The sequence below is a fragment of the Podarcis filfolensis genome, assembly GCF_964270895.1.
Source record: "Podarcis filfolensis genome assembly, chromosome: 1".
NCBI classification, from domain to species: domain Eukaryota; kingdom Metazoa; phylum Chordata; class Lepidosauria; order Squamata; family Lacertidae; genus Podarcis; species Podarcis filfolensis.
Genome location: NC_139604.1, coordinates 136,059,438 through 136,087,395, shown reverse-complemented (window position 1 = coordinate 136,087,395; position 27,958 = coordinate 136,059,438). Strand labels below are relative to the sequence as shown.

The window sequence follows — 27,958 nt, the reverse complement described above, 5'->3', positions numbered from 1 at the left end:
CTGTCTGCTCTGGTCAAAATATCCTGGTCATAGACTGGAGCTCCTCACAATCCCACCCCCTGCCATAATAATTCCAAACAAATTTGACCATCTCACTCCAGAACTGTGTTTGTGGTTCATTTAGGAAATCCTGAGATGTTTCCCCACCTGGAGTGGGATGTGTGTAAAGCTGCACTCCTCATTTGGCTAGTTTTAGGAGGTCCCCTCTTGGGTCTCCTAGTGAGTGGATGGAAGGTCTCAGGTTTAGAGAGGATTTTGGATGGCGTGGGTGCTGATTGGTGCAGAGCAAGCCTGCTTGACCATTGGGTCTTCCATATCTCTTGTCTTGGGTAAAGACATGAGCCCTCTTGGATCAGAGGTAGCATCCTGTTGAGAACAGCAGCCTGTGTCCTTTCCCAGAGCAGCCAGCTAGATTTCCCAGTGGCAGCTGCCAGTTTACTGGTGGATTCAAATTACAGGAAAGGAGATTCCGACTCAACACGAGAAAGAACTTTCTGATGGTAAGAGCTGTTCTAAAGTGGAACAATCTCCCTCGGAATGTGGTGGACTCTCCTTCTTTGGAGGTTTTTAGCAGAAGTTGGATGGCCACCTGTCATGGAGGTGTTTCCATGCACTCTGGCTTCCGTCACAGTGTCCCGTTGCGCCAGAAGTGCTTTAGTCCTGCTGGCCACATGACCTGGAAAGCTGTCTATAGGCAAACACCGGCTCCCTCGGCCTGAAAACGAGGTGAGTGCCACAACCCCAGAGTCGCCTTTGACCTGACTTAACCTTCCAGGGGTCCTTTACCTCTTTTATTTTAGTTGAGATTCCTGCATTGCAGGGGGTTGAACTAGATGACTCTTTCGGTCCCTACAATTTTGTGAGTCTACAAATAAAAACAAAAACCACAGCTCACCTTTTTTGGAGGCCATCTGTAAGGGATGCTTTAGTTGAGATTCCCGCATTGGACTAGGTGACTCTTGAGGTCTCTTCCAACTTGACACTTCTGTGATTCTATACCTATCAGAAAGGTCCATTCTTCGCCTTTTCTCCATCCCCCTGAACCATCCACCCTTTATTATGGCAGAAATCTCTTTTGGGTTCCTCACTGTGCTTCAGTGACTGTATGTGGTGAACAGAAGAGACACGAGTTCTGCGTCCTCATTTTTGGGGTGGTCCTCCTTTGACTGAGTGGGAGATGATGGAGGTGGGAGGAGGTGTGTTGGCAGTGAGGCAGCTCCTCCTGAGCAGGTTGGAGAAGGAGGCAGCTGTTGCTGGGGTGGGGTTGCCATGGCATTGGCTTGGAAACCGCACTTTGGCAGTGGGATTTGCTGGGTGACTTGAGCATCTTGTGGAGCCCTTGCGCAACTGCCTTCTGCCATGCTAGTCCTTCACTGCCCCCGACCACGTGCTGAGCGCAAGAACGCGAGAAGAGGCTCTTGGATCAGGGCAATGGGGCCCGGTCTCATCCAGCCTCCTGTTCTCATGGTGGCCAACCAGATGCCCATCCACAAGTAGAACCCGAGTGTGAGAGCAACTCTCCCCAAGAGCCTTCTCCATTAATGCCCTCTTAAAGCCATCTTGGTTGATGGCCACCATGACTTGCTGTGGCAGGGAGTTCCACAGGATAACTATGTATGAAGGACTTTCTTTTATCCGTCCTGAATCTCCCAACATTCAGATGGTGACGGTGAGGATGATATTAAATTTATATACTGCCCTTCATCTAAAGATTTCAGGGCAAATTCACAAAATAAATAGTTAAAACAAAATCAAAAACCATAACCCCATCATTGAATGTTTATGGGAGAGGAAGAAAAAACTTCTTTCTCCTGGACATGCGTAATTGTATAAACTTACATCATGTTGCATCTTCTCTAAACTGAAAAGCCCCAAACATGCCACCCCCTCCGTTGTTTGGTTTCCCATTTCCAAACTTTTCCAAAGCTACAAAATTCTTCACGTAAGGCAACCAGGACTGGAGAGTCTTCCAAATGGGGTTACAGCATAGATAAAACTATTATAAGTAGAAAACAAGTAAAGTGGTGATATAAATCCCCCCCCCCCCCAGGAGAAACTGTGGCTAGGAAGTGACTTCTCTCAGTGGCTCATGGATCTCTTCTGCAAAATCCAGAAAGGTTGCTCTGGGGCTGATCATTCTGGCGAGGAGGACCCATGGATCCGCCCCTCCTCACCTGCCGCTCTTTGGCTGCCTGGAGAAGAGTCTCCAGAGCTCAGCTGCCCCTCTGGGGGCTCCAAGATGCTCTTTATTGCAGGCGTGCGACGCCGTTCCGCACCGCCGCAATTAAAAATGAAAAATAAAACCGAGAATGCATAAAAAATTCATAGGCCACAGCAAAATAATATCAAATCAGTGGTGTGTGCTGGTATCTGGAATTAACACTATTATGCTAATCACTAATCTGAATTCAAATTGGACAACTTGAAAGCGGAGAGGCATTAATAGCATTTTAAATCAGATTGGCTGAAACCTGACAATTTAACTACAGTCAGGTGGGCTTGACTGCCCCACTCTCTGCCTCTGCAGTTGGGGGGGGGTGCAAGGAAGGAGAGCCAGGGAAATGCTGCTGTATTTGGGGGGGGTGAGGGGGTTGGGGAGAGGAAGGAGAGCTTCAGGCACTTCAATTCCCCGCCCCCTGCATTGGATTTCGTGTTTGGGTGTGTGAATTCAAGTCCTGCAAGAAGCTTCCATTATGAACCCAAATGCTCACTAGATTCTACTTGCAACAGCCTTGTGAGGTAGGATGTAGACTCAGGCCCAGGGAGGGGGAGCAGGGCAGCTACTTGTGGGCACCTAGTTGGCTATTGTGGGAACAGGATGATGGACTAACCCCCCCTCCATTTATTCTGACAGTAAGTGCAGCCGTCTCCGTCGGAAGGTGGTGGACTCTTCTTCCGTGGAGGCCTTTAAACAGAGGTTGGGGGCCATCTGTCAGGGATGCTTGAGCTGAGATTCCTGCATTGCAGGGGGTCAGGCTAGATGATCATGCCAAACTTCACAATTCTATGATCTTATGATATCCTTCCTCTTCTTTGGCGATCCCTCGAAGCCGAGTAAGATTGTCTTCCATGAACACGGTCTTAACAGTGAGTCCGTAAGTGACTGTGTAGGCTAATTCTGGATCCACACGTCCTTCCTCAGTGGGGACATAGGTTTCCGGGCGGGAGTTGATCATGGTGAGGGTTTGCCAAGCGTGCCTTCCTCTTAGCACGTTTCTCCCTCGCGTCCTGAGTTCGAGTGTCTTCAAAGCCCAGGACACCTTTGGTCAAGGCTGTTCTCCAATTGGAGAATCATAAGGGAGTGGACTCTCCTTCCTTGGAGGCCTTTAAGCAGATTTTGGGGGGTTATCTGTCATGGAAACTCTAGCTGAGATTCCTGAATTGCAGGGGGTCAGACTAGAGGACCCTTGGGGTCCCTTCAGTCCTGTGATTTTATGCTGCTCTTGGCTCGAGGGTTGCAGCTTCAGAAGCGAAAGATGGCCCAGGTGAGAAGGAGCAGCCTGTTATCTGGGCCTCTTGCCTCTCATCTTCAGGAGGGTTTGATCCCCTCATCCCTTGCCAGAGAGGTTGAGATGTTGCTCTTGAGTCCTTCAGCCTCCTGGGCTGGAAAAGAAGCCTCTCCTCCCCGCCCCCCCCCCGGTCTGTGCCATGCTGCCTGGTGCTATTTCTGAGCCTGCCAGCCACAAATAGCCCCACGTGGGTCTCATGGTGTAATGTGCAGGATGCTCTGAGTGACTTAGCGTAACTGGATTACACCCCGCGGATGCTCTGCACACTCCAGCTTTGTCCCTGCAGACCCTGGGGCTTTGCCGGGTCTTACGTGTCATCGGACCGCGGCTTAGGCAGAATTAGGCCACTCAGGGGCCAACTGTCTCGCCTCGAGGAAGAGCAGGCGGCAATCTCTGAAGGGGAGGCCGGCTGGGAGACACACTCATCCTGTGGAGCAGGCGGGAGCTTCTCCCACCTCCCGGGTTCCAGAGCGTTTTGCGGGTAGCGCACCCGGAAGCTGCCTGGTCAGCCATGCACAGGAGGGGAGCAGCAAGAGACTCATTGGCCTCATCCAGCAGGATGACTCTTATCCCATGTTTGTGTCCTCAAAAATGCATGCTTGCTAGGGCTGGGCAATGTCTGCTTTTCAACATCTTCTTCTTTGGCAATCCCTCGTAGCTGAGTAAGATTGTCTTCCATGAGCATGGTCTTAACAGTAAATCCGTAAGTGACTGTGGAGGCCAATTCTGGATCCACACGTCCTTCCACAGTGGGGACATTGGTTCCCGGGTGGGAGTTGATCACGGTGTGGATTTGCCAAGCGTGCCTTCCTCTTGGCACGTTTCTCCCTTGCGTCCTGAGTTTGAGCGTCTTCAAACCCAGAACACCTTTGGTCAAGGCTGTTCTCTAATTGGAGCACTCTCAGGCCAGTGTTTCCCAGTTATCAGTGCTTATACCACAGTTTTTTAGATTTGCCTTGAGAGAGTCTTTAAACCTCTTTTGTTGACCACCAGCATTATGCTTTCCCTTTTAAGTTCAGAATAGAGTAGTTGCTTTGGAAGACGATCATCAGGCATCCGCACAACATGACCAATCCAACGAAGTTGATGTTGAAGAATCATTGCTTCAACGCTGGTGATCTTTGCTTCTTCCAGTACACTGATATTATTTTGCCTGTCTTCCCAAGTGATGTGTAGAATTTTTTGAACACCATTGATGGAATCTTTCAAGGAGTTGGAGATGGTGTTTGTAAGTGGTCCATGATCTATCACCAGTTAACCATCGCAATATGTCGATATATCACGATGTCTGAAATGAGGGTGGAGCTATGTAGAGGCATCGGCTGGCTTTGCGGTTTTTCCTCCATCGTGATTTTTGCCAGCTGCTGCTCTTGGGATTCAGTGCTCCCTGCAGGAGGCAGGGGAGAACTCAGCCAGCAGAGTTAGCAGGCTCGAGAGAAGGATTGACTCCCTCCGTGTTCCCCCCCCCACATTGATTTTTGCATAGCACACACAAACAAGCATCATGATTTGTGATATTTTGCCAGGTCAAAAATTATGAACCCTGTATCATGATATGTATCTCAAGGCAGTTTTGGGCGATATATTGAAATATTCCCCAGCCCTAATCCTCGCTCTTCTTTGTGCAGCACAGAGTTAAACTGTGGAACTCCCTCCCACAGGAGGCAGGGGTGACCACCAAACTAGAGCTAAATTCACCAAAGAGAAGGCTTTTGATGATGACTAGTCTCAGTGGCTCATCTCTGCCTCCGCAGTTGGAGGCAGGAATCCTTCTGACTGTCGGTGTTGGAAACCTCTGCTTGTTGGATGGGTGATACGGAATCTGGTCATGATGTAATTAATAAAATGGAAAATAAATCCATGTCAACAATCTTCTAGGAATTTCTAGGTTACTGTCATGAGCAGTGATGCAGTTTTCTGAAATGTTTGTGCTGACCTAAACAAATTGGGATCTGAGTTACGATGTTTATTTTTTTCAGTTTAGTTGACTGAACAAGTGCACCATCCCCATTTGACCTGCTCAAAATGCCCCTCCTCCCAAAAATAGCCGTTAACTATAACTGAAATATTTGATTAAGGAGAAAGCATCTCTCCAATGCACTTAACAGTAAAATTCTATGTGCATCTTTTCAAAAGGAAATCTTGTTGAGTTTTATGGAACTTATTCTCATGGAAGTGTCTATAGGATCACAGCCTTAATCTGGTTTCCGAGTAATTTTCAGTAGATTTATCCCTTTCCTTGGAAATTAATATGCGAGTTCTTGTAAATGTTTTCAGACACGGCCAATTAGTTGCATGAGACAGAAACCTAAGGAGATCTTGCACATCATCTTAGTTTATTTTCATGCTGCCTTTCCATCGTTAAAAGCCTCAAGGTGGCTCGCAACATGAAATGATTTGCATATTTACAAAAATAGAACAAAAGCAGTCATAAGCAATAAGGGGTCTCATATCAAAATGTACACAACAAAATTAAACAATCCCCACATAAGTCATAATAAGTTCTCAAAATAAAGATATGAGAAGAAGCTGGTCTCTGGTCTCTCTGGAAGCCTCAGCACTGCCAGCTGACGTCCATCAATCAGTCAAGGGGGGCGGGGCTCTCTGCTCCAGCACCCCAAAACCCTTCCTTGCATGTTTTCTAGGTTTAGGGAATTTTGCAATTATATTCTTCCCACCGGTCACCCTCTGAGTCTGGTTTACTAAAAGAACAATGAAACTGGGCCAGCACAATCTGCTGCCTGTTTGGGGCACCCGAAATGTGGGACGAAGAAGGAGGAGCTCAGCCCTGAGCTGGACTCTGTCCAAAGGCAGCAGGGGGGGGGGGGCTGCACACACTGCACAATCCTGATGGAGGAGGACATCATCTTGGGGTGGGTGGACCTGTCAGTTTGGGGTTTTTTTAAGTCCTCATGAAAATTCATCAGCATTTCAGTGCAGAGTTCTCCTGGTAAACACACATTTCTGCAAGCAATTTTCCCCAATGCAAAGCATTTTTTCCACAAATGCATGCACCCCCACCCCCGCCTAATACTCCAGACATGCACCTTTGTACCCCTTGCTTGGTTGGAGAAATCCGGAGAGCTGCAAATTCCAAAGGGGAGGCTGCATTTCGGTTCTTGTATTGATTTAGAAAGGGCATCTGAGGCCTGGAGAGCAGTTCTGGCGGGGCGTCCAGACCTGGCTAAAAAGCACAAAAGGGATTTGCACAGATGTCCTCCAGAGCTTCAGGTTTTGCTGTTGTGCTTGGAGTTCTCAATTTGGAAGGGAAGGAAGCATCTCTTCCTCCTCCCTTGCCGCCCTGAATTAGGATACTATTTCTCAAGGACCAGCAGTCAGTTGAAAGGATTGTACGCGGGGGCCAGCGAGCCGTCTGCTGGTGGGGGCTGTGGAGAGATGCCTCAAACGCAGGACATGGGGCTTGGGAGTCAACAGGCCACATTTCATTGATCACAGATGTCAGTAGGTTTGGGTGGACTGGATCCTGAATCTTCCAGCCCAGCTGGGTTAAGGCTCTTCCTATGAATAAGGGTGACCCCACAGGATCGCCCTCTGAAGGTGTGCTGTGACCCACTGAACTCTGACTGGGCATCTGGGCAGAAGCCCCTCTCCCCGGACCCCTTTAATGAGGCACCCCACATCCTTGGAGGAGAGCAGGGCTCCTTCAGGCAAGATCCAACTCCAACTGAGCTGTCAGGTTCTGCCGCAGCCTCCTTAAATGCCCCAAGAGGGGGCCGCACTGGAAGGAGGGACTGGGAAGGCTCCCCTCTGCTTCGGTCCCCAGCCCACGCCCACTGGCCCCCCCAGGATTAGCTGGTGGCAGGGCAGGCACCACCAGCGTCCTCTGCTGGCCACGCAAGTAACATCAGGCTTCCCTGGTGCAGCAGAGAGCCGGTCCAGGCCACCAGCCCTGCTCTCCATGGAAGGTGGACAACCCTTCTCTGCTCTGAGGATGGAGGCTGAGTCAGGAGGAAGAGTCTTCGCCCCCACTTCTCCTGCTTGAGGGTGTCGCCAAAGAGGAGCAGCATTTCACTCGCCTCTGAGGCAGGCAAGATCCAAGGGCAGGATCCCTACCCAGCAAAGCAAGGAGATGACGAGATGTTTGGTCAAACTCATGCTGGTAGCTTCGAGAACACTGTCCAACCATCTCATCCTCTGTCGTCCCCTTCTCCTTGTGCCCTCCATTTTCCCCAACATCAGGGTCTTTTCCAGGGAGTCTTATCTTCTCATGAGGAGCCTCAGCTTCAGGATCTGTCCTTCCAGTGAGCACTCAGGGCTGATTTCCTTCAGAATGGAGAGGTTTGATCTTCTTGCAGTCCATGGGACTCCCAAGAGTCTCCTCCAGCACCAGAATTCAAAAGCATCAATTCTTGGGTTGTCAGCCTTCTTGATGGTCCAGCTCTCACTTCTCATAGCATAGCATGAGTTTTTTTGCAGCTGCATCACACTGTGGACTCATGTTCAGCTTGTGGTCCACCAAGACCACTAGATCCTCTTCACATGTACTGCTAGTAAGCCAAGTGCCCCCCATCGTATATTTGTGCATCTGGTTCTTCCCGTCTAAGTGCAGAACCTGACATTAGGATAGTCTTAGGTTCTTGTTTCCTTAAGGCAAGGACAGGAACAGGCAGGTCAGAAATTGAACCAACAAGCAGGTCTAGTTTCAGGCATGGAGCCCTTCCCAGCCTCCCCACCCCCCAGCTGGAGATGCCGCCAGGGGCTTCTGCAAGAAACAGAGGGGCTTCTGAATGGCTGGTATCTCTTGCCCCTCTGCGCCAAGACTCAAGTCCAGCACTTTCCCTCCTGATCCGCCACACACACTGGACCAGGGGCCACACGCTGTTCCCAAGCAGTGGTGCTGGAGGAATGCCCAGCGGAGGGGGTGGGTGGGGAGAAGGAGGCAGCTGCCCCTGGCTATCACTGCCACAAGAATGTGAGAAGAGCCTGCTGGATCAGGCCAATGGTCCACCTAGTTCAGCATCCTCTTGGTTGGCCAGATGCCCCCAATGGGACACCCCCAAGTGTCACAGCGCTCTCCTCCTCCTCCTCTTTCTTTTCAAATCATCTTTATTGGTTTATTTTAATTTATATTCATAGAATCACATTTCAACATCAGTTCTCCTACGGCTAAACATGTATTTCTAAATAATAATAAAGAAAACAAAAATAAAAATTTGTGCTTAATCGCTTGATTCATTCGCATTCCTTTTATACTTGACTTCCCTCCCCTTCTTACTTGGGTCCTCAGTTTTACTTCTTTGAATGCTTCTTTTAACACATCTGAGAGTTTGTTTTCCTGTTTTTCCACTATATTTTAGTATTGTTTTTCTTACAGAAGTTATTCTAAACCAGTCAAAATTTCAATTTCCCCATAACGGTCTTTCAAATATTGTTTGAATATGTTACAATCTTTTTCAAAAAAATTCTTTCTCTTATCTGCAAAGTCAGCTTGTCCATCTCCGCGCTCTCCTCTTTCTGGATTTCCGGCAACTGGCATTCGGAAGGACTGCTGGCTCCCTCTGTGGGGACAGAGCAGAGCAACCCTGGCCTTACCCTCCTCCTCTGTGAATTTGTCCAATCCTCTTCTGCACCATCTTTGCCTCCTGTGGGGGAGAGTTCCACGGTTTAACTGTGCTCTCCTTGGAGCAGGGAGAGAAGGGGAGGCCCAGGCCTGGCCTCTTCCTCCTTGCACTGGCTGGGGAGGCCTGCTGAGAGGAGAGGGGTGGGTGGGGTCCTCTCCCCCCCCCCGCCTGCTCCCTGCGCATTATTGCTCCCCCATCAATAATTCACAGGCTGCTGCTGCTGTGGCTCCACCAAGACTCTCCGGCTGCATCCATTAGAGGAGAGAGGAGAGATGTCAGGAACCCGAGAGCCGCATCCTGGAGGTGCTGCAGCGGCTCCTGCGAAGCAGCTGACCTGGCGCTTCTCTCTCTCTCTCTCTCTGGCAAAACGAAAGGCTGCGGCTTCTGCTCTCCTCCCTTCCAGCCTCCACATGTTGCCACGGGGGTCTCCTCTTCATTTGCACCCCAGCCTTGGAAGGCTTCGCTGGAAGCAGATGGGCTTGGAGCTTGGAGAGCCCGATAAAAAGGCAGAGCTTCGAGAGGCGTTGATGCAGGAGGAAGCGTGCTCTCAGGCGACGTAGTTGACTTTTGCACCCACAGAAGAAGATTGAAGAGCCTGCTGGATCAGGCCAATGGCCCAGCTTGTCCAGCATCCTGTTCTTGCAGTGGCCGACCAGAAGGCTGGAGGTGGAGCCTGGTAGCCTTGCAGAGCCCTCTCCTCCTCTGTGAATTTGTCCAAACCTCTTTTAAGCCATTCCAACTGGTATCCCCTGCGGGAGCAAGTGCCACAGTTTAATTCTGTGCTGCATGAAGAAGTCCCTCCTTTTAGCTGCCCCGACTCCTCCAACGTTCAGCTTCCTGGCATGTCCAGGAGTTCTCCGTGTTTGGAGAGAGGGAGGACACTTCCCTTCCCCCACTCCTTGTGACTTGGCTCCTACCAAGCTGCCCTTCAGAGCTTTCTGGAAAAGTTTCTTCTTCCCCTCTCTTCTCTCTCTCGCACCCCCCCCCCAATGCCCTTGCAAAGAGAGGGAGCCCACCTTCAACCCCTGTGAGACTTGCCTTGGTCTCTGTTTCCTGGATCTCCCCCTCCCAATATGATTTAGATTAGGCCTGTGGGAATCTGCCTTATCAGACCAGGCCAGGCTCTGGGTCCAGCTCCCTGACACAGGCTCTTGGGGGGGGGGAGAAGTTGGAAGGGCCCCCAACGCTCATCTCTTCCAAGCTCCTGCAATGCAGGAATCACAGCTACAGAATTCTTTCCATCACCTGTCCCCCTTTGGATCCGCAAGCAAACCATGCCTTCTGCCATTGAGCTCTGGTCTCTTCCTCTGGGCTTCTCCCTTGGGAGAATGGAGGCTGGGCTGGGCAGAGACCTTTCTTAGAGGGACAGACAAACACAGACATATCTTCTCAGTGAAGCCTTAGAGGGAGAGGCCCTGTGCATTGATGGTGCGGCGTAAGAAGTGACGGCAGTGCAGGGGTTAATCCAACGTGGAGCAATTCAGGAGTTGATGGATGGCTTGCAACTTTTCTCCGGAGCTTTCCAGGAAAGGTGGGGGTGGCATCTCTGAGCCACTTTCCTTCCAAGCTTGCATGGAACTTGTGTGCCTATTGATCTCTTCCATCTTTGGTCTTGCTACTAAAGGATTCTCAAGGCAGCTCATGATAAATGCCCATAAAATATTAACACTGGATAATTAAAACAATACACAAGCAGCAGGATAAATATATGTGGAGGTCCAGGGAGAGAGCCGCCCACCCCTCTTCTGGAACAAAGATGTCTTTTCCGGAGACAGGGAAGGAATGATCTGCTCTTTCTCCTCTCTCACATACAAACCCCTCCAAGAAGAGTCTCTGAGCAGTGATTCTCCTCAAGGTCTCCACAGAGTAAAGGAGTCTGGCTTCACTGGGATGCAGAGGGTGCTCAAAGAAACACCAAGGCTCTCTCCTCACTCCAGACCCCAACGCTGGAAGACTCGGGGCAGGCCACAGTCCTCTGTCAGGGATGCTTGAGTTGTGATTGAGGGAGGGGGTTGGACTAGATGACACGTGGGATACCTTCCAACTCTACAGTGCTGTGATTCCCATGGTGCAGGGTTAAACCCTGGAATGTGCTCCCAGGTGTGGACAGATTCATGGAGGAGGAGGAGGAGGAGGAGGAGGAGAGGGCTAACAGTGGTTACTATCCAGGATAGCTCTGCTCTGCAGTTGGAGACAAGTCAATGGTTCTGAATACAGTGGTACCTTGCTTCTCAAACTTAATCTGTTCCGGAAGTCCATTCCAAAACCAAAGCGTTCCACAACCAAGGTGTGCTTTCCCATAAAAAGTAACGCAAAATGGATTAATCCATTCCAGACTTTAAAAAACAACCCCTCAAACAGCAATTTAACATGAATTTTACTATCTAACGAGACCATTGATCCATAAAATGAAAGCAATAAACAATGTACTGCAGTCACACAATCAGTCAGTAGCTGAACTGGGTTCCACACAGTAACAAGAACAAAACAAAAAAGAGCCACAAAAACAAAAACACAAAATAAATAGCAAAAACAGAGAGACCTCAGCATAACACTCAAAATGGAAGCACATTCAGCTTCCAAAAAAAGTTCGCAAACTGAAACACTTACTTCTGGGTTTGCAGTTTTGGGGTTCCAAGCTGTTTGAGTACCAAGGCATTTGAGAACCAAGGGACCACTGTTTTTTTTTTAATGATATTTTATTCAAATTTCCAATACATATTACAAAAGTAATAAGATAATAAGAGAGAAAACAAACAATAAAGAATACAGAATAATAAAAAAAGATAATAGAAAGGACAGTAAAAAGAGAAAAAGAAATAAGTCCATCTTTCAATTTCTTACCTTTCATTGACTTGTTTCCCTGACCTCCTCACACCTCCCTTTTTTGTATTCCATTTCGAATGGTTGATTCAGCAAATCCTTTCCCTCTACATCTTATAACCTTATATTTTCATCTATTAACAAACCATTTTTACATATTCCTTTTTAACATTGTTACTAAAACCACTTCATTTCATTCCGACATCATTTTAACATTCATTGATTTTACAATGTTTCTGTAAATAGTCCTTAAATTTCTTCCAGTCTTCTTCCACCGACTCTTCTCCCTGGTCCCGGATTCTGCCAGTCATTTCCGCCAATTCCATATAGTCCATCACTTTCATCTGCCATTCTTCCAAAGTGGGTAACTCTTGTGTCTTCCAATACTTTGCAATAAGTATTCTTGCTGCTGTTGTGGCATACATAAAAAATGTTCTATCCTTCTTTAACACCAATTGGCCGACCATGCCCAGGAGAAAGGCCTCTGGTTTCTTCTGAAAGGTATATTTAAATACCTTTTTCATTTCATTATATATCATCTCCCAGAAGGCCTTAATCCTTGGGCACGTCCACCAAAGGTGAAAGAATGTACCTTCAGTCTCTTTACATTTCCAACATTTATTATTGGGCAAATGATAGATTTTTGCAAGCTTGACTGGTGTCATGTACCACCTGTATATCATTTTCATAATATTCTCTCTTAAGGCATTGCATGCCGTGAATTTCATACCTGTGGTCCACAACTGTTCCCAGTCAGCAAATATAATGTTATGTCCAACATCTTGTGCCCATTTAATCATAGCAGATTTAACCGTTTCATCCTGCGTGTTCCATTTCAGCAGCAAGTTGTACATTCTTGAAAGTATCTTAGTTTTGGGATCTAGCAGTTCTGTTTCCAATTTTGATTTTTCCACCTGGAAGCCAATTTTTTTGTCCAAATTGTAAGCCTCCCTTATTTGATAATAATGAAGCCAGTCTCACACTTTATCTTTTAATTTCTCAAAACTCTGCAATTTCAATTTATCTCCTTCTCGTTCCAAAATTTCCCAATATTTCGGCCATTTGGCCTCCATATTGAGCTTTTTCTGAGCCTTTGCTTCCATCGGTGACAACCACCTTGGGGTTCTATTTTCAAGTAGGTCCTTATATCTTATCCAGACATTAAACAGTGCTTTTCTGACAATATGGTTTTTGAATGCTTTGTGTGCTTTAACCTTGTCATACCACAAATATGCATGCCACCAGAGTCGGCGCCATCGGCAATGGCGGATTCCCTCTAACTCGGAGGGAGTTTGCTCCGCGGAAATCGGGTCTTGCCGCTACGGCGAAGTGGGGACCCTTCAAAAAACCACAGGCGGGTGAAGCCTGTGACCGTGGGACTCGGCGGGCACCTTCAGCGCCCTCCCAGTTTGCGAAGGAACCCGGTTATGGGCTCCGGAGCAAAACGGGGAAGCGGCGCGGTGCTGAGAGTCAATTGCTTCTTCCGTGGAGTGAAGCCGCACAGCTGTTGTCGGAGAGCGCTGACTTTTTTCCTGTGACAATTCGGCTATCAAAACAACTACCGTGAGTAGGTTGAATTTAAAGATTTGAAAATAAGGGAAGAAAAAGCATTAATTTGGCACCGAAAACGGGAAGGTGTAAACAGGAAGTCCGCCTTCCGTTTTTGTAAACAGATCAAAGCAAAGACTATTTAAACTAAGACCTGGAAAACTACTTCAAAAGGACTTAAATCCTAACATCAAGACAAAAGATCTCTCTCCCTGAATTGCAGGAGAGGGAGGGGAGAGCCAAGGGACCACTGCACACGGCTTAGCGGAAACCACAGGAGAGGAGAGGGATGCTCATGGGCTCGGATTCCACTTGCAGGTTTCCCTTGGGGCATCTGGGTGGCTACTGTGACCCTGGACTGGATGGGCCTCCTTTGGCCTGATCCAGCAGGCTCTTCTGGTGCTCTTAGGTTTATTCTCTCTTTTTTTTAAAGATATTTATTGAGATTTTACAAAAACATAAGTTTATAAAATAGAAAAAGTCATATAGAAAGAAAAAAATACAAAAAAGAGAACATACAAAAATACTTAAAAAAGAAGAAAGAAGAATAAAAATACAAAATACAAAAAACAAATAAATTAAAAAGAATTAAAAACAAATCCGTTTTTAGTGACTTTAAAACTCATTAGCTTGTTTCCTTGACCTCCTCACACCTCCCCTTTTTGTATTCCCATTTACATAATCAAATCAGCAAATCCTTACCCTCTTTCGTTTATCTTAACTCTATATCTTAACATATTATAACTCTATATTTTCATCCATTTATCAATTCATTTTTGCATATTCTTATTAACTTTGTTGCTAATGCCACTTATTTTCAATCCAACATCATTTTAACATTCATTAATTTTACAGTGTTTCTGAAGATAGTCTTTAAATTTCTTCCAGTCTTCTTCCACCAACTCTTCTCCCAGGTCTTGGATTCTGCCAGTCATTTCCGCCAATTCCATATAGTCCATCACCTTCATCTGCCACTCTTCCAGGGTGGGTGAATCTTGTGTCTTCCAATACTTTGCAATCAGTATTCTTGCTGCTGTTGTTGCATACATGAAGAAAGTTCTATCCTTCTTTAACACCAATTGGCCGACCATGCCCAGGAGAAAGGCCTCTGGTTTCTTCAGGAAGGTACTGTATACTTAAATACCTTTTTCATTTCATTATAGATCATCTCCCAGAAAGCCTTAATCTTTGGGCACGTCCACCAAAGGTGAAAGAATGTACCTTCATTTTCTTTACATTTCCAACATTTGTTATCGGGCAAATGATATATTTTTGCAAGCTTGACTGGTGTCATGTACCACCTGTATATCATTTTCATAATATTCTCTCTTAAGGCATTACATGCCGTGAATTTCATACTTGTGGTCCACAACTGTTCCCAGTCAGCAAACATAATGTTATGACCAATATCTTGTGCACATTTAATCATAGCAGATTTAACCGTTTCATCCTGCGTATTCGATTTTAACAGCAAGTTATACATTCTTAAAAGTATCTTAGTTTTGGGATCTAACAGTTCAGTTTCCAATTTTGATTTTTCCACCTGGAAGCCAATTTTTTTGTCCAAATTATAGGCCTCTCTTATTTGATAGTAATGAAGCCAATCTCGCACTTTATCTTTTAATTTCTCAAAACTCTGCAATTTCAATTTCTCTCCTTCTTGTTCCAATATTTCCCAATATTTTGGCCATTTGGCCTCCATATTGAGCTTTTTCTGAGCCTTCGCTTCCATTGGTGACAACCACCTTGGGGTTTTATTTTCCAGTAAATCTTTGTATCTTATCCAGACATTAAACAATGCTTTCCTGACAATATGGTTTTTAAATGCTTTATGTGCTTTAACCTTGTCGTACCACAAATATGCATGCCATCCAAAAACGTTGTTAAAACCTTCTAAAACCTTCTCAAAATCCCTTTCTGTTTTAATTAAGCCCCCCCCCCCGAAGACAGGCTATTCTGTGGTCGCAGGCGGCTCACCCTCTCAGCCTCTTCTGCCTTCTCCTTTGCTCCCCGACTTGTGACTCTGAAAGGGCAGGCCAGGAGGGGGGCCTCCAAGCAAATTGGCACCTGCCATCCTTTCGAGCTGTCTTGGCTGCAGCAATGAGAGCAACTGGCTGCTCAACATTTTAATTAAGCTCACAAGGTGAAAATAAAATGAAAAAGCTGAAAGGAGCAAGTAGCATTGAGGAGTTGTACAGTTCAGTTCCCGTGTCTCAGCTGTGAGGGTGCCAAGGAGGCAGAGAGCCCAATGAAGCTGAACGTTGGAAGATTCAGGAGAGAGGAAGGGAAGTCCTTCTTCACAGAGTTCAACTGTGGAACTCCCTCCCACAGGAGCCAGGGGTGGCCACCAACCTGGGCGGCTTGAAAAGAACATTGGGCAAATTCATGGAGGAGGAGAGGGCTAGTGATGGCCACCAGCCAGGATGTTCTACTTTGGCTCCACGACTGGAGGCAGCAATGCTCTAAATATCAATTGCTGGAAGCCACAGGAGGGGAGAGTTGCTTTGGGTTCAAGTCCTGCTTGTGGGTTCCCCATTGAGGCATCTGGCTGGCCACTGTAAGAACAGGATGCTGGACTAAGTGAGCCATAGGCCTGATCCTGCAGGCACTTCTTATCCCTGGCAAGAGGTTGGCCAGCCTCTTGTTCTTGGGACAGGCTCTTCCATAGTTGAGCATCTCGTATTGGGAGGAGTTGACATTTGCTTCCCTGTTGCAAGACCCACCAGTTTGGGGTCAGGCCTGACCTTTGGAGCAACAGAGAGCAGGATCCTGCTCCCTCTTCAGCTCTTGGATGATGGACTCAAGGGCATCCTGATCAAATTTGCAGATGACACCAAACTGGGAGGGGTGGCTAACACCCCAGAGGACAGGATCACACTTCAAAACGACCTTGACAGATTAGAGAACTGGGCCAAAACAAACAAGATGAATTTTAACAGGGAGAAATGTAAAGTATTGCACTTGGGCAAAAAAAATGAGAGGCACAAATACAAGATGGGTGACACCTGGCTTGAGAGCAGTACATGTGAAAAGGATCTAGGAGTCTTGGTTGACCACAAACTTGACATGAGCCAACAGTGTGACGCGGCAGCTAAAAAAGCCAATGCAATTCTGGGCTGCATCAATAGGAGTATAGCATCTAGATCAAGGGAAGTAATAGTGCCACTGTATTCTGCTCTGGTCAGACCTCACCTGGAGTACTGTGTCCAGTTCTGGGCACCACAGTTCAAGAAGGACACTGACAAACTGGAACGTGTCCAGAGGAGGGCAACCAAAATGGTCAAAGGCCTGGAAACGATGCCTTATGAGGAACGGCTAAGGGAGCTGGGCATGTTTAGCCTGGAGAAGAGGAGGTTAAGGGGTGATATGATAGCCATGTTCAAATATATAAAAGGATGTCACATAGAGGAGGGAGAAAGGTTGTTTTCTGCTGCTCCAGAGAAGCGGACACGGAGCAATGGATCCAAACTACAAGAAAGAAGATTCCACCTAAACATTAGGAAGAACTTCCTGACAGTAAGAGCTGTTTGACAGTGGAATTTGCTGCCAAGGAGTGTGGTGGAGTCTCCTTCTTTGGAGGTCTTTAAGCAGAGGCTTGACAACCATATGTCAGGAGTGCTCTGATGGTGTTTCCTGCTTGGCAGGGGGTTGGACTCGATGGCCCTTGTGGTCTCTTCCAACTCTAGGATTCTATGATTCTTCCAGGGCAGCTGCCAGGTCCCCTTTTCACCTTCACCTGAATCATCACCATTGTTTATTTGTGTGCTACCTTTCCAGAGCTAAATCCTTTCAAAATGGAGAGATTCAAAACAAATGAATCAAAACAAACACAGCAAAATTAAAACACTCCCCACATAAGTCGTAAAAGGATTGAAAAATACAGATGCAAAAAATAATAATACCAATAGCAGTGAAATTAGCATCTCCAGAGTTCAGTCTTGACCCCAAGAAAACAACAACACCCCACCCCAAGAGTCTGCAGGCATCCTGAGAAGAAGGTCTTTCAGGGCTCACAAGTAAGAGGGCCTCTGTGGAAGCCTCAGCTCCTGTAGCTGGAATCAGTCCGTCTGTTGTTCCAGCCATCATCTGTCAGGGCCCCAGAGCCCTCCCTTGCCAATTGTCTCAAGAGGCTCGCAAGGCAGGGAGCAGGTCTTGCAGGACTGGCAGCCAAGAATCCTCTCCACTCTGGACCTCCCCAGCTCCTCCAACTCATCTTCCCAGGACTTCCCTTCCAGGCCCCTTGCCATTCCAGCCTCCGTCCTGGTCTGCCTCCTCCTTATAATGTGGATTTCCATGTGTCTCGGACTCCAGACCAGCCTGGTCAGTGTAGAAGACTCTGTGTGTTTGTCTGCTGGAGACTCTGTTCCCACCCAAGCAGCCTTGGGTTGCCTTTGTCCTTTCAGCCACCTCCTGGTGACCTGCTCAGGCCAGACCCTCCTGGCACCTCCTGCTTGCTGAGCTCGCAGCTTCTGCTTCCAGCATTGGGGCCTTTGGCTCTTGGGACCGAGGTCCAGGGTTTATTTTAAAGGGAGGATGTCATCTCCCTGGTGCTGGCCCAGCCTTCCAGCCTGTCAACATCATTTTCCATCTCTGTCAAATCTGTAAGCGTTTCTGACTTTTTCCTGTCATCCGTTAACATTTTGCCGTTTTCCCCTAAGCATCAAACTTCACCTTCCATTGACATCCGCCTCCTTACTCCACGCAGAGCTGGGGAAACCCATTTCTGTTGTTTTCTAGCCCCCTTGCCAATCTCAGCTCCTTCTGGGAAGGCAGGGCTGCTGCTGCTGCTGCTGCTGCTCTCGCACTCGGGTCCTCCTTGCTTTTGGGTTCTCCGTGGGGGCTTCTGGTAGGTCTCTGTGAGAGCCTCATGCTGGACATTGTAGTCTGCAATTCTAGGCTGCATCAGCAGGAGGTTGGAATAGATAACCCTCAGGCTTCCTTCAAACAACACAATTCTATGATTCTACTGTCCCGATCAACAGAAGCAATAGTACCGCTCTATTCTGCCCTGGTCAGAACCTACCGTATTTTTCGCCCCATAGGACGCACCGGCCCATAGGACGCACCAAGTTTTTTGGGGGGGAAATAAAGGGGGAAAAATTATTTCCCCCCCAGGCGCTTGCAGGGTGGCAGCGGGGAGGCGCGCTCTTCTCCTCGCCGCCCGCCTGCAGACCAGGTCCGCGGACAGCGGGAAGACGCGCTGCGCCTCCCCACTGTCCCCGGAGCTTGCGGGGCTGGCGGCGGGGAGAAGCACGCGTCTTCCCGCCGTCAGCCTCCAAACCACATCGGGAGACAGCGGGATGGCGGCGTTCCACCTCCCCGCTGTCCCCCGACCTTGTGGGGTTGGCGCTGCGGCTCTCCTGAAGCCTGGAGAGCGAGAGGGGTCGGTGCACACCGACCCCTCTCGCTCTCCAGGCTTCAGCGAAAGCCTGCATTCACCCCATAGGACGCACACACATTTCCCCTTCATTTTTGGAGGGGAAAAATTGCGTCCTATAGAGCGAAAAATACGGTACATAGAATACTGTGTCCTGTTCTGGGCACCACAATTTAAGAAGGATGTTGACAAGCTGGAAGGTGTGCAGAGGAGGGCAACCAAGAAGATCAAGGGTCTGGAAACCAAGCCCGACGGGGAACGGTTGAAGGAGCTGGGTATGTTTTGCCTGGAAAAGAGGAGACTGAGAGGAGATAGGAGAGCCATCTTCAAATATCTCCTGCTCTGGAGGGTAGGACTCGAGGCAATGGATTTAAGTTCCAAGAACAGAGATTCTGACTAAACATCAGGAAGAACATTCTGACAGCAGGAGCTGTTCCATAGTGGAACGGTTTCCCTTGGGAGGTTGTGGACTCCTTCCTTGGAGGTTTCTAAGCAGAGGCTGGATGGTCACCTGTCAGGGATGCTTTTGCTGCCTTGCAGGGGGTTGGACTGGATGACCCTTAGTGTCCCTTCCAACTCTATGGTCTATGACTCTACACCTGACCCTTCACCAGCCACTTCCTCCGTGGAAGCAACTGCAGGATAGCAGAGTTCCAGGTGTTCATTCTTTCCTCCTCGGCTTGAATCATAGAATCATAGAGTTGGAAGAGACCACAAGGTCCATCGAGTCCAACCCCCTGCCAAGCAGGAAACACCATCAGAGCACTCCTGACATATGGTTGTCAAGCCTCTGCTTAAAGACCTCCAAAGAAGGAGACTCCACCACACTCCTTGGCAGCAAATTCCACTGTCAAACAGCTCTTACTGTCAGGAAGTTCTTCCTAATGTTTAGGTGGAATCTTCTTTCTTATAGTTTGGTTCCATTGCTCCGTGTCCGCTTCTCTGGAGCAGCAGAAAACAACCTTTCTCCCTCCTCTATGTGACATCCTTTTATATATTTGAACATGGCTATCATATCACCCCTTAACCTCCTCTTCTCCAGGCTAAACATGCCCAGCTCCCTTAGCCGTTCCTCATAAGGCATCGTTTCCAGGCCTTTGACCATTTTGGTGGCCCTCCTCTGGACACGTTCCAGTTTGTCAGTGTCCTTCTTGAACTGTGGTGCCCAGAACTGGACACAGTACTCCAGGTGAGGTGTGACCAGAGCAGAATACAGTGGCACTATTACTTCCCTTGATCTAGATGCTATACTCCTATTGATGCAGCCCAGAATTGCATTGGCTTTTTTAGCTGCCGCGTCACACTTGAGAGATGAGGTTGTCAGCAAGGCATGGATTTATGGGGTGATCTGCTCCCGGCAGAGTTAGATTTCCAGCAGATGCCAGGATAGCTGAAAGCCCCCATCACTACAGTTCTTATCTGCAAAAGTTCAGTCATCTGTTTCAGGAGAGTTTCCTCCTCGTCTTCTGGCTGGCTGACAGGAGACGCCTGTCCGCTCTGCTGTCCTCAGATGTCTCGAATTCCCCTAACTAACATGTTCTAATTGTTATTTTAAGTATTCCCCTCCTCCCTTTTGTACACCGCTTTGACCTTTCTAATACGAAGCAATTAATGAGTTGTGCAAATAAATGAATCAAGCAACTAAACCTTTAGGTTTCAATTAGAAATGCAAACAATCTTGCAAAGGAGTTGAGCTGCTAGCATGAAGCAGGAACCTCATCAAAGGGGGAAAACAGGCAACAGGTTTTTCTTGGTTACAGTGGTACCTTGGTTCTCAAACTTAATCCGTTCCACAAGTCTGTTCCAAAACCAAAGCGTTCCAAAACCGAGGCCCGTTTTCCCATATAAAGTAATGCAAAATGGATTAATCCGTTCCAGACTTTTAGAAACAACCACTAAAACAGCAATTTAACATGAATTTTACTACTTAAAGAGACCATTGATCCATAAATAAAAGCAATAATCAATGTACTGTACTATGAAATAAATAAGACAGTATTGTAAACGATGAAAATTAAATTATTATTATTTTCTTCCTTGCTCTGATGATAGTCATTGTTTGGAGGGGGGACTTTTATCCATTTCCGCAGTCACACAATCTGTCAATCAGCTGAACTGGGTTCCACACCGTCACAAAAACAAATTAACCAAAAAAGCCTCAAAAACGCAAAATAAATAGAAAAACCAAAAGCGCCAAATACAGAGGTACCTTTGTTCTTGAACTTAATCCATTCTGGAAGTCCATTTGACTTCCGAAATGTTCGAGATGTGCCAAGGGGCAGCTTTTGATTGGTGCAGGTGCCCCGGAAACAACAGCCAACAGCCACATCGGACGTTTGGCTTCCGAAAAACGTTTGAAAATCAGAACACTTACTTCTGGGTTTTTGGTGTTTGGGAACCAAGGCATTTGAGAACCAAGGTACCACTGTATTATTATTCATAATAATATTATCCCTGGCCACGATCCCTGGAGGAGAGGGCTAAGCTCTGCCTCCACAGTCGGAGGCAGCAATGCTTCTGAATCCAGGAGGGGCCAGGTCCCTTGGGCTGGGATCCTGCTTGCAGATTTCCCTCTGGGAGATCTTCTCTGCTGCTGCAAGAGCAGGATGGCAGACTAGATAGGCCATTGCTTTAGCCTCTTGGCATTCGAGGCAGCGTCATGCACAAGCGAGATTCTTTCCTGGCATTTCCTGGTGCCAGTTGCCGGACGCGATGGTACTGCGCTCACGTTCCCTGAGCCAGCCTGGCCTCCTGTCTCTGGCATGTGGTGTCTGTTCCTCAGGGGCCACGGGGGGGGGGGGGACTGTCCCATCTGCTGCTGGGAGGAAGAGCAAGTGCTCCTGTCCGGAATCTGCTTGCAAGGAGTTGTGTACGGAATGGGAAAAGGATAGTTAGCTGGACTTTAGTTCCATGCCGCCTTCTGGCCAGAAAGGACTCCCAAGGCAGCTCTCAAGGAGCAGAAGATAAATAAAACAGAAGCAGTAAAATGCAGCTTATAGAAATCTGGGGTAAAATCCAAACATCTCCCCCCCCCCCTCAAAAAAAATAAGGTCACTTTTCCCAAATGCACACAATACTCTTCCTGAGGACAAAAGAATTTATGAATGTAAGAAGAGTTTGCTGGATCCGGCCCATGGCCCATCTAGTCCAGCCTCCTGTTTCTGTGTCTGGAGCCTTGCTGCAAATGGTCCGCCTTCTCCAGGGTCAGAGAAATTGGGGGCCTTTTCCTCAAGGATGCGCTTCAACATCACCCTTGGAAGTCCAAATTAATGCAAAAGAATATTCTTAGCGGAAAGGCGTAAATGGTTTTATTCCAAAAATTTATGGTTCCTTCCCAGAACGACCTGCCTCCCTCAATGTTCAGGGCTGCTGGGGAAAGGGAACAAGTTTAATTGGTACATTTATAGTCCTGGACTGCCTGGCTCTCCGCGAAGGAGCCCAGCCACTTTCTTTCCAACGCAACGTATAAATTGGAGCAATATTGGATTCTGCAGAGAAGAGATTACCCTCTCAGCTGCCTATAAAAGTGAATTTGTTTCTGTAAGCTTTTTCCCTTTGTCCAGTGGACACAAGAGTCTCCTGGGCGTCTGTGATGGAGGCAGCAAAAGACCCATCAGTGGCATTGCTCGGCCTCTGGGCTCCTGACACCCTCTGGATGTGGGGCAGGGGCAGACTGTCCCCATCAGGGCAGGCCATGGGGGTCCTTGTCTGGGGGCTGGGAGGCCGAGCCCTCTGGACATGAAGGGAGTTGGCAGAGGTTGCATACTGACATTTCATAAACCGCAGAGAGCATTTTAATATGTTTTATATCCTGCCTTTTCAACAAAACAGTTTGCAAGGCGGCTAATGTTAAGTGCACAGAACCATGCGGGATGGAAATAATTAAACGGAGGCAGAAGAAAATCAGCAGCAAAGTAATCTTCAGCCATCATAAAGAAAAAAGCACAATCTCCTTCCAATAAAACAGCTTTAACTTGGAAGGAAAGCGAAGTTGGAGGCAAGGAAATTTATCTGGGGGGGAAGGGCGATTGCACGGCCTGCATCTTCGGCTTGCCCGTGGTTTCAGATATGTGCTCCTAGGATTGCAGAGTTCCGAGGGATCCCAAGGGTCATCTAGTCCAACCCCCTGGAAGGCGGGGGTCAAAGCTGTTTCACCTCTGCGGATGGTTGAGAGGGAGTCAGGAGCTGCCGGGAGACACGAGTTTGGGATGATGGCAGAAACATTGCAGGGGGTAATCTCTATGGCCCTGAGGGTCCCTTCTATATCTTCAGTTCTATGATTCTATGAAAAGAAAAAAGGGACTTAACTCCAGAGGGGCCTCTCCAAAATTGAGGAATGGGCAATAAACCAGCAAATAAACCAGCAAAGATGGAAGGGTTGCTGAACACAAATCCGGACACAGAAGTTGTTGAACTTTTTTGGGGGGAGGGAAAGTTGTTGAGCTATTTTTTAGGAAATTTGCCAAAAAATTCAACCCTTCTGACATGGGTTGCCATATGTCTGGGTCTATAAGGACATTTTTACCGATTTTTTGAAATTTCACCCGGACGTTATTTCCAATGGACAAATCCTGAACGTATGGAAGCCCCAAAGCATGGTTCAGTGCCAGCCTGGGCCAAGCAGTGAGCCATTGGGGCAAATAAACTGAATTTCACATATCTACTCTGATGTGGTCTGAGCTGGTGGTGACGGACCAGAAGGAGACTTTGAGTTTATGATCGCAGTTCCCTGTCAGAGGCCATGGAGACACCAGCTCCCCAAAGGCAAAAGTTCATGCGAGGAATCATTGGGAAAGGGGTCAAAAATAAAACTTCTGACATCCTAATGCTGTCCTATGACACCTTGCATTGTGGGACAGTGTGGTGCACTGGTTAGAGTGTCAGACTAGGGCATGGGAGACCCGGGTTCAAATACCCACTTCTTCAAGGGGTGACCTTGAAGGCAGTCACTTCCGCATGAAGAAATGTTGCAGTGTTTGGTATTCCTTCGCACTCCTTGGCACCCTTTCCATTGTGCCGTCTTTGTGATTGGTGATGCCATTGGGGTGGTTGTATAGGGCCTTTGATGGCACTTTCCTCAGCCTGTGCACCTCAAAGGGTTTTGGGTGGTCATATTGTTGTAAGCCAAAAATGGCTTATCTCCTGAGTTTATGCCAAGAAAACCCAGAAACAAGAGGAGTTAGGAGTCCATCGTCTTTTATTGCAAAGCAATAGGTGACAGTCGGATCGTTCCGCAAAACTGCAACCCCACCCGATGGTTCAGGCAGTGGTATTTATAAAGTTTCAGACAAAGCATTTCAGTTTTCACCAATCATGTACATCATTACCTCATTTCATGTTTAATACACATGCACAGTAAACACTGGAAATTTTGCTGATTCAGTGTTGATTCCCACCAGGATCTGTTACATTGTGTTAGTACGCATGTTGGGAATCCGTGTTACGTGCAGACATTTGCACAATGTAACAATTTATGTTCTAGCTTTGAGCTGTATCTTTTTGATTCACATATTACATGGGTAGGCAAACTAAGGCCTGGGGGCCTGATCTGGCCCAATCACCTTCTAAATCCAGCCCATGGATGGTCTGGGAATCAGCATGTTTTACATGAGTAGAATGTGTCCTTTTATTTAAAATGCATCTCTGGGTTATTTGTGGGGCATAGGAATTCGTTCATTTTTCTTCTTCAAAATATAGTCTGGCCCCCCACAAAGTCTGAGGGACAGTGGACCAGACTCCTGCTGAAAAAGGTTGCTGACGCCTGGATTAGCTGTATTCCTGCCCCAATATTGGGGGGAGGCAACTTGCAAAATCACCAGTTTCATAAAGCAACAGGTTACCATAACTTTTCTATTAGAAGCGCACTCAAGGAATTCCAGGGGTACACATTATCACATTTATGCTGGCCCTTTGGGGCACTGCCACAATATTTCTTCAGCTGCAACTGATGCCTGCCTCCTACTTTCCTGCTAAACTCCTGCAACTTTCCTGCTGCAAATGCTCCAGTTCTTTTGGTGTTGTTGGTCGTCCTGCTTTTAATGTGCTACAGCACAAGAGCACCTTTGCAAAACATTCAGATTCTTTGTGATGGAGCCATCCCCGCTTTCCCATTGCTGGAGACCTCTGGAGGGGAAAGGGCTCTTGTGTTTGAATCCTGCTTGCTGGTTTCCCATAATGGGCATCTGGTAGACCTCTGTGACAACAGGCTGCTGGGCTGGATGGGCTCCCTTGGCCTTGATCCTACAGAGCTGTGCTTACCTTCTTTGGTTCTGCAGATGCCCTAATGCCTGCGTTCCTGTTGTGCCTTTGTGCATGGATTTAAGCAGTGGTTTAGAACAGCAATCACAGCCAGAACATAAAAGCATTCAATTCTATGATTCTATGGGGGGAAAGGACAGTATGGTGGCCTGGCTGGTGTCATAATACAACTAACTTTTGCTGCAGGGGAAGTGGGATTTGTGGATGGGACACAGACAATGAGATGGGCAGAGTTATATAAAGATAATGATGATGATAATTTATTTATACTCGGCCCATCCAGCTGGGCCTCCTCAGCCACTCTGGGCAGCTCCCAACAAAATAGTAAAAATACAATAAAACATCAAAGAATCATAGCATTGTAGAGTTGGAAGGGACCATGAAGGTCCTCTAGTCCAACCCCTGCAATGCTGGAGTCTCAGCTAAAGCATCCCCGACAGATGTCCCTCCAACCTTGGGGTGAAGCGGGGCTGCAAGAATGCAGGAGGGCACCCGGAAAACTTTGCTCAGCCTTGTCTCTGTGGTGACTGGCAGGACCTCTCTGGGGGTTCAGGTGGGAGTCTTGGCTGGATATGCTGTCGGGGGGTGAAGCCGGGACCTTTTGCGCAGGGAAGGGGGAGCCAGCTTGTTTTCTGCTGCTCCCCCAGGGAGGACACAATGGATTTCAGTGGCAAGAAAGGAGATTCTAGCAGGGGGTTGCCATGTGTCCTCTTTTCCCGGGACATGTCCCCCTTTTCAGGAGTAAAATCTCTGCCTGGGTGGATTTTTAAAATTTACCAAAATGTCTCTGGCTATACTTTCTGGAGGAGACATAGACACAACTGGTGGCTGAAGACTTGTTTTCCTCTTCCCTTCTCCTGCCCCCTCAGCAATATTTCACAGCTTCTATAGCCTACATATAAGTAGGGGTATTTAAAAAGAGAGTTGTCATAGTGTCCTCTTTTTTGCTCTTCAAAATGTGGCAACCCAAGTTCTGATCTTATTTCTTGAAAGTTTTAAAGAGGTTTTTTTAAAAAACTGATAATGTTATTATCTTATTCAATTTGTAAACCAGTTTGAGGTTGTTGGAGATTCTCCCCCCATCAAATGGTGTATAATTTTTATGAAATAATAAATACACAAATAGCTGTTCCATAGTGAAGAGACCCCTTGGATTCCTTTGCCAGAGGTTTTTATGCAGCGGTCGGACGACCACCTGATATGGATTCTTTAGCTGTGTTCGGGGGGAGGTCCAGATGGCCCTGGGGGTTCCCTTCCAACAATTCCACGCTTCTATGAAATGAATTGCGCTGGTGGGGCTGTGTGTGGGACTCGAACCCAGTGCTCCCCATGTGACCCCTCTCCTCTCTCTCTCTCTCTCTCTCTCAGCGTCCTGACCCCGCTCTACAATGGAAAAACTGCTTCTGTATCTGCTCTTCATTGGCATAGCGGCGAAGGCTCAGATCTGTCCCAAGCGCTGCGTCTGCCAGATCTTGTCCCCCAACCTCGCCACCCTTTGCGCCAAGAAGGGCCTCCTCTTTGTGCCCCCCAACATCGACCGGAGGACCGTGGAGCTGCGGCTGGCCGACAACTTTGTCACCAGCATCAAGCGCAAGGATTTTGCCAACATGACCAGCCTGGTGGACCTGACCCTCTCGCGGAACACCATCAGCTTCGTCACCCCGCATGCCTTCGCTGACCTGCGCAACCTGAGGGCCCTGCACCTGAACAGCAACCGGCTGACCAAGATCACCCACGACATGCTGAGTGGGCTCCTCAACCTGCACCACCTGATCCTCAACAACAACCAGCTGACGCTGATCTCCGCCACGGCCTTCGACGACGTCCTGGCGCTCGAGGAGCTGGACCTATCCTACAACAACCTGGAGACCATCCCCTGGGACGCCGTGGAGAAGATGGTCAGCTTGCACACCCTCAGCCTGGACCACAACATGATCGACAGCATCCCCAAGGGGACCTTCTCCCACCTCCACAAGATGACCCGGCTGGACGTCACCTCCAACAAGCTGCACAAGCTGCCCCCCGACCCCCTCTTCCAGAGGGCCCAGGTCTTGGCCACCTCAGGGATCATCAGCCCCTCCACCTTCGCCCTCAGCTTTGGCGGGAACCCCTTGCACTGCAACTGTGAGCTGCTGTGGCTGCGGCGCCTCTCCAGGGAGGACGACCTGGAGACGTGCGCCTCCCCGCCGCTCCTCTCGGGCCGCTATTTCTGGTCGGTCCCCGAGGAGGAGTTTCTGTGCGAGCCGCCGCTCATCACGAGGCACACCCACGAGCTGAGGGTGCTGGAGGGGCAGAGGGCCATCCTGAGGTGCAAGGCCCGCGGGGACCCCGAGCCGGCCATCCACTGGATCTCGCCCGAGGGCAAGCTGATCTCCAACGCCACGCGTTCCCTGGTCTACGACAACGGGACCCTCGACATCCACATCACCACCATGAAGGACACGGGCTCCTTCACCTGCATCGCGTCCAACCCGGCCGGGGAGGCCACGCAGTCGGTGGACCTGCACATCATCAAGCTGCCCCACATCGTCAACAGCACCAACCACATCCATGAGCCGGACCCCGGGTCCTCGGACATCTCCACCTCCACCAAGTCCGGCTCCAACGCCAGCAGCAGCAGCAGCAGCAGCAACGGGGAGACCAAGGTCAGCCCCGACAAGAAGGTGGTGGTGGCCGAGGCCACGTCCTCCACCGCCCTGCTCAAGTTCAACTTCCAAAGGAATATCCCCGGAATACGCATGTTCCAAATCCAGTACAACGGGACGTATGACGACTCGCTTGTTTACAGGTAAGGGGCCCTGACCAGTTTGGCCCATCACCTGCTCCCTTTGCTGGGGGGAACCTTTTCCTTCTGCCTCTTC

The 27,958-nt window shown here is 48.4% G+C and overlaps 2 protein-coding genes across 4 annotated transcripts in view; one reads left to right on the top strand and one right to left on the bottom strand.

The window, feature by feature from the left end:
• The window catches only part of LOC310763462 (cytochrome P450 2H1-like), a 338,072-nt gene that overhangs the window by 275,842 nt on the left and 34,272 nt on the right, over positions 1–27,958 (bottom strand). The gene's annotated exons all lie outside the window — the stretch shown is intronic.
• The window catches only part of LRFN5 (leucine rich repeat and fibronectin type III domain containing 5), a 77,805-nt gene that overhangs the window by 27,241 nt on the left and 22,606 nt on the right, over positions 1–27,958 (top strand). For all 3 annotated transcript variants that reach the window (XM_083612783.1, XM_083612782.1, XM_083612781.1), the window contains exon 2: positions 26,466–27,885. In XM_083612783.1, the coding sequence (XP_083468909.1) occupies positions 26,486–27,885 (1,400 nt within the window). In that variant the 5' untranslated portion in view covers positions 26,466–26,485. The remainder of the gene's footprint in view (positions 1–26,465; positions 27,886–27,958) is intronic.